Source organism: Palaemon carinicauda, chromosome 13 (genome assembly GCF_036898095.1).
Source record: "Palaemon carinicauda isolate YSFRI2023 chromosome 13, ASM3689809v2, whole genome shotgun sequence".
Taxonomy (NCBI): Eukaryota; Metazoa; Arthropoda; class Malacostraca; order Decapoda; family Palaemonidae; genus Palaemon; species Palaemon carinicauda.
The window spans coordinates 32,428,436-32,434,435 of record NC_090737.1 but is presented as its reverse complement, the minus strand read 5'-3'; the positions used below and the strand labels follow the sequence as shown (position 1 = coordinate 32,434,435).

Here is a 6,000-nt window from a genome sequence, read left to right as displayed (position 1 = left end):
GGATGTAATTTAGAAAAGGAATTATTTACATATGCAAATTTAAGTCGAGTTTATTCATACCCAAAGGGTATGACATACCTTGTATCAGACGTTTTCTTGGTGCATAGGCACTAATAGCCAAGTGTATAAAGTCGATCCTTTGTACAGTATATTTATATTGATGAGAGAGAGAGAGAGAGAGAGAGAGAGAGAGAGAGAGAGAGAGAGAGAGAGAGATAGAGAGAGAGAGAGAGAGAGAAGGGGGGGGGGCATTCTTATGCTTATTTTTATAGCTTTACTCCCGAGTGGATACATTTTCTGCAAATTTAGGCGTTATGTTTTGCAGTCTTGATAAAAAGTTTCTCTCGTACTTTTTGTTATGAAAATCATGTTCAGTTCGTATGTTGTTATTTTATTCTCTTTCATAACTTGATAAGGAGAAAAAAAGGTTTTTCGATTTCAAAATGATCCACATTGAAACTTAGCAAACCGGTTGTTGAAAAGATTTCAATTTCATTGTGCCTTTCCCACCTTTTAAAGGTTTAAAGGTCGCTCATGAATGGCAGAGGCAAGGGACAGTGACATTGCCCTAGCAAGCAGGATCATGGCCCTAGAGACTGACCATATTATATATGATCAGCGCCCAAGCCTCCTCTCCACCCAAGCTAGGACGAAAGAGTGCCAAGCAACGGCTGCTGATGAGTCAACAGATAGACCTATAGGCTCCCCCAAACCACCATCCTTAGATCACAAGGATGGTGAGGTTGCAGCGACCAAGCGAACTAACGAGTCTGAGCGGGACTCGAAGCCTAGTCTGGCAATAACCAGGCAAGAACGCTACCACCTGGCCATACAAAGAAATGAACGTGTGTGGTACTTGAGAATTAGAATCTTCAGTGGAATTTTCTCGTTCTGATCAGCTAATTTATGAAAATACTTATGAGGCTGGCCAGGTTATGAAAATTTGAAACAAACTTATGAAAATGTTTACTAAATATTACAGAATTTTAACTGACCTGTGGTTATCCAGGTCATGAAATTATGAAACGAACTTATGATAGAAGTGTAGTTTGCGATCTTAAAAACCCTCGATTGTATTAACGTGACTTTGAATTATGTTAGATATTAATGTCCAATGATTTTTTTTTTATATTTGATTTGTTTTAGTGGTCTGCACATTAACCTTGCATGACACCAATCCTAAAGGTCATAAGAAGTGTTAATTCACATTCTGTCTCTTCTTTTTTAATATTACTATATACGCCCATGAAGATAGAAAAATGAAGATGAGAGTAATATTATATATATATATATATATATATATATATATATATAATATATATATATATATATATATATATATATATATATATATATATATAAATATACATACACACATACATATGAAAAACACGCCTAAATGTGCAAAATTTATTATATATATATATATATATATATATATATTATATATATATATATATATATATATATATATATATATATGTGTGTGTATATATATTTAATGTAACTTTTTTATATTATAAGACTACAGTGAATGTATGAAGAAAAATCCTTTATACTCCATCAGACTGATATTAGTACTTGCCATTTATGCAATTCCTCCCCCCCCCCCCCCCCATCCACGCCCCATGAAATGATGCCACAAGGAAGAAGGAATTTAGGAATTAGAGGAGGAAGAGAAGGCGAGGAAAGCGATGGGGGCTGATCTTGCTGACTGCCTACAAACAGGTCCTCCCACGTCCTATTCTCCCTTTAGAGCTCTCTCTCTCTCTCTCTCTCTCTCTCTCTCTCTCTCTCTCTCTCTCTCTCTCTCTCAGTAAAGGAGTTCAAGAATAAGTTAGACAAGATCGTAAGAACTCTCTAAATGCTTAAACTAAATCGCTCTACCAAAGAACAAATAAAAGTCTCCGCGGATGTACTAAAAGTTTTTGAGACATCCAAAATCCTTGTAACTCTCTCTCTCTCTCTCTCTCTCTCTCTCTCTCTCTCTCTCTCTCTCTCTCTCTCTCTGAAAAAAAAAGTTTTCCTTTGTTGATGTGCTTTTAACGTCTTTTTTTTTTCTTCGCTAACATTGTATTGAGAATGAACTCCATTGTATGTCTGAATTTGTTTGATGCTGGTAAAGAACTGGGCATCTAATTTCTTGTGGCACTTATTCGTACAAAAATGTATAGTAATCGTTTAATATTCTTTAGCTTAAACTAAGTGGTCTTTGTCATTTTATTAATGATTACGAAACTTTTCAATACTATTTACAGTCCCAGAAGTTTATATACCACCTATCTATATGAAAACTTCTAGTATACCAGGTGGCTATGTCTTGTGTATCTACTGTATTTCGCAAAGACTGTTTATTTAATTAGATAGTTTTATGTCCCTTTAAGTTTACATAATTGCTTTGAAAAGTTCAATGTTTTTAAGTCAAATCACCCCCAGAAATATATGAACGTCTTAAGAGTTCAATTTCCAAACATTTCATATTAAATAAGTCAGATTTATTTGTATTTCATCAAATATTAATAGTTCCTGTATCTTTCTTTTCAGCAATGGCTTTGGGGAGACGATTCCGCCTCAGAGAGCGCCCCAACAACAGATGACCATAGAAATTCGTTAGATTATGGTCAAGGAAGTCAAGAAGGACAGGATGAACACGACTATGAAAACTACGACGTTTACAATTCCAGCAGCGAAGACGGAGGCATAATCTTTGGTAAACCCAGACCGATTGGCTCTGACGTCCATTCGAGTGACAGAAGATTCTCTGGCGGCAGTTATTCTGAGGAAGATAGCCGACATAATTACTCTTCTGATGGTGTCAGTGCCGACGAAAGGGATAGAACCTACAATGATGCTGGCGCTCAAGGCTCGAGCGATCGCAGATACTACTATGGGGAAAGCACAGGCAGAGATGGAAGCAGGAGACCACTGATAAGCAGCGGCAACTCTTACAACTATAACTACACTTACTCTTACGGGGGTGGGGGAGGTGTGGCTGGAAGTCGTGGTGGATATGGAGAGGCTAGCGGAGGGGCAGGGGGAAGATACGACAGTGGTAGGGGCAGTGCAGGGGGAGGCTATGGGGGTTATGGTGATAGTGGTGGCGGCACTGGGGGTTATGCAAGAGTTGGATATGAGGAAAGTAGTGGCAGTGCTGCAGGTGGCTATGGAGGTAGGGAAGGATCTGGAGATGGTTATGGAGACGGTAGTGCAGGGACTGGGGCAGGTTACGCAGGAGGCAGAGGTGGTTATGGAGATGGTAGCGGAAGGACTGGCGGGGGTTATATAGAAGGTAGCGCAGGGGCTGGAGGGGGTTACGGAGGTAGAGATGCTTATGGAGATGGTAGCGCAGGGGCTGGAGGAGGTTATGGAGGCAGAGATGGTTATGGAGATGGTAGCGCAGGGGCTGGAGGGGGGTTACGGAGGTAGAGATGGTTATGGAGATGGTAGCGCAGGGGCTGGAGGGGGTTACGGAGGTAGAGATGGTTATGGAGATGGTAGCGCAGGGGCTGGAGGAGGTTATGGAGGCAGAGATGGTTATGGAGATGGTAGCGCAGGGGCTGGAGGAGGTTATGGAGGCAGAGATGGCTATGGAGATGGTAGCGCTGGGGCTGGAGGAGGTTATGGAGGCAGAGATGGCTATGGAGATGGTAGCGCAGGGGCTGGAGGAAGTTATGGAGGCGGTAGCGTTGGTTACGGTGGTGATAGTGGAAGAGACGACGAGGGATATGGACCGGCCAGTGGTGGCTATGTTGGGGCGACAGAATCAAGATACAGCGGCAGCAGCTATGGCTCCGGTTATGATTCCAGTGGCCGTTACGACGACTCGTCACAGCCTCAGGTTCAACCGCGACCTCCTCAGGGAGCTCCTGGTCAGGGAGGACCTGGATATCCAGGAAGCCCGGAGTGTGGAGGAGGTGACTGCGCTGTCGGTGGTTGCAAGTGTATTGGAGAAAAGGGATCCAGGGTAAGTCTTTTCATAGGATAAAAAATATGCAAATTATATAGGAGGTCCTTAACTTGCAAACATTCGACTTACAACCATCCGAAGATACAAACACAAACATAACTGAAATCATAAATCTCATATATTGTATCAGAAGTTTGTATACTATAATAAGATAAAGAAATGTCCTAATAAAACAATGTTATATAATTTGATACAGTAAGCAAAACAATATTTGCAATAACCTGATATTTATTTCATATGAAACGAGACAATTTGGTGACTTGCAGCTGGAAATCATAAGCAAGGGAGTTAGGTCAGGCCTGTGCTAGGATATGATTTATAAGAATTCGACTTCCAAACATCATCCTGGAGTCTATTAAGTTTATAAGTTGAGGACCTTCTGTCAGTACTGCCTTTAGTTAATATGAAGAGTATGTTGGTATCGTTATGAAATTAGGGATAAGTTTGAGTTATAAGAAATTACAAAGAAGGTTTATGTAATAAAGTCTGTAATTGCAATATAATTTTACTCTGTTTGCTATTAGTGTAGGGTCCAGACAAAATCAGAAATAATTTAAATTCATCCATGTTAGGTCTTGAGATTTCATACTTTTGGACTTTTGTTATCTTACACATTTTGTTGACATTTCCTGTCGTTTTCACAACTCTGTTTTTTTCAGGGCTCTCCTGGGCAACCAGGTCCTCAGGGTGTCAAAGGTCAACAAGGATTTCCAGGAGTAGAAGGTTTAACTGGACCGAAGGGTCAGAAGGGTGAACCAGGCCCACAAGGCCCCACAGGACCAAAGGGTGACAGAGTAAGTGTAGCTGGAAATGACAAAAGATGAAAAAACTGCTGATGATATTCAACTGGTAGATGAAATATCCTTTGATCAAGTCTTGCTTTCACGGCGAGTGATTGACACTCAAGTAGTGCTTATTAGTATGTTCCCATTAACCGATTTTTATATATTTCAGGGAAAAATGGGTCTTAATGGTTTCCCAGGTATCAATGGTATCCCTGGTATTCCAGGTCTTCCAGGACCTACGGGTAGACCAGGTTTAGACGGCTGTAATGGAACAGATGTAAGTTTGCCCTTTGAGTAAGATTCCACTTCTGTTTGTGTAACCTGTGTTTCTGTGTGTATTTGTGTGCCCATGATTAGGAATGTTTTATTACTGCAAAGACAGTTATCTTTAGTATACTTTTGGCACTAATGCTGTTAATGTTGTTATATCACTGACATTTGGGATCTGATCACAAAAACGTTTTTAGTGTTGGCAAGGGTTATTTTATTTTCCTATGTGAAGATAACGCTGTTACGATGCAATTGTTTCCCCTTCTCATCCTTAGAAGTTGATCATGGATTCAGTAGGCATAGGCCTTAACCCACGTGGTATTTAGGTGAATAAATAGCCTTTGGAGAGAAAGAGACTGTTTTTTACAATACTGTACACTGTACGTATATGCTAAGATGTGTAAAAAGCGTTTTTAACCAAGCTAGAGATTGTCCGTTTTTCAGTAATGTTTATGGAAATGTAAGACTATGAGTATTACTTTTACTGGAATTAGAAGACTGCAATCAAGTACAAGATTCAATTTTTTTCCCAAGAGATAGTCGCTTCTATCCGTGATTTCAAAATCTTCTCGGTTAAACGAATAAGAAAGTGTTAGACCAATGTTGCCTATCGTATCAGGCACCAAAGTACAGTACAGTAATGTTCACCGAGTCAAAACTGCTATTTGAAGCTATTAGGCTATTGAATTGGGTAACTATGAAATATATATATATATATATATATATATATATATATATATGTATATATATGTATATATACGTATATATATATATATATATATATATATATATACATATATATATATATATATATTTGTATATATATATATATATATATATATATATATATATATATATATATATTTGTATATATATATATATATATATATATATATATATATATATATATATATATCAGTAAATTGCTATCTGTTTTTTTAAAGTGATGTACGAAACATAGAGACAGTAAAATAAAAA

The 6,000-nt window shown here is 38.6% G+C and overlaps 1 protein-coding gene across 1 annotated transcript in view; it reads left to right on the top strand.

Annotated features, from left to right (window-relative positions):
- Col4a1 (Collagen type IV alpha 1) overlaps nucleotides 1–6,000 on the top strand; it is a 202,301-nt gene that overhangs the window by 158,280 nt on the left and 38,021 nt on the right. Inside the window, exons 3-6 of the mRNA XM_068385530.1 lie at nucleotides 2,545–3,319; nucleotides 3,423–3,964; nucleotides 4,627–4,761; nucleotides 4,922–5,029. Of these exons, the coding sequence (XP_068241631.1) occupies nucleotides 2,545–3,319; nucleotides 3,423–3,964; nucleotides 4,627–4,761; nucleotides 4,922–5,029 (1,560 nt within the window). The remainder of the gene's footprint in view (nucleotides 1–2,544; nucleotides 3,320–3,422; nucleotides 3,965–4,626; nucleotides 4,762–4,921; nucleotides 5,030–6,000) is intronic.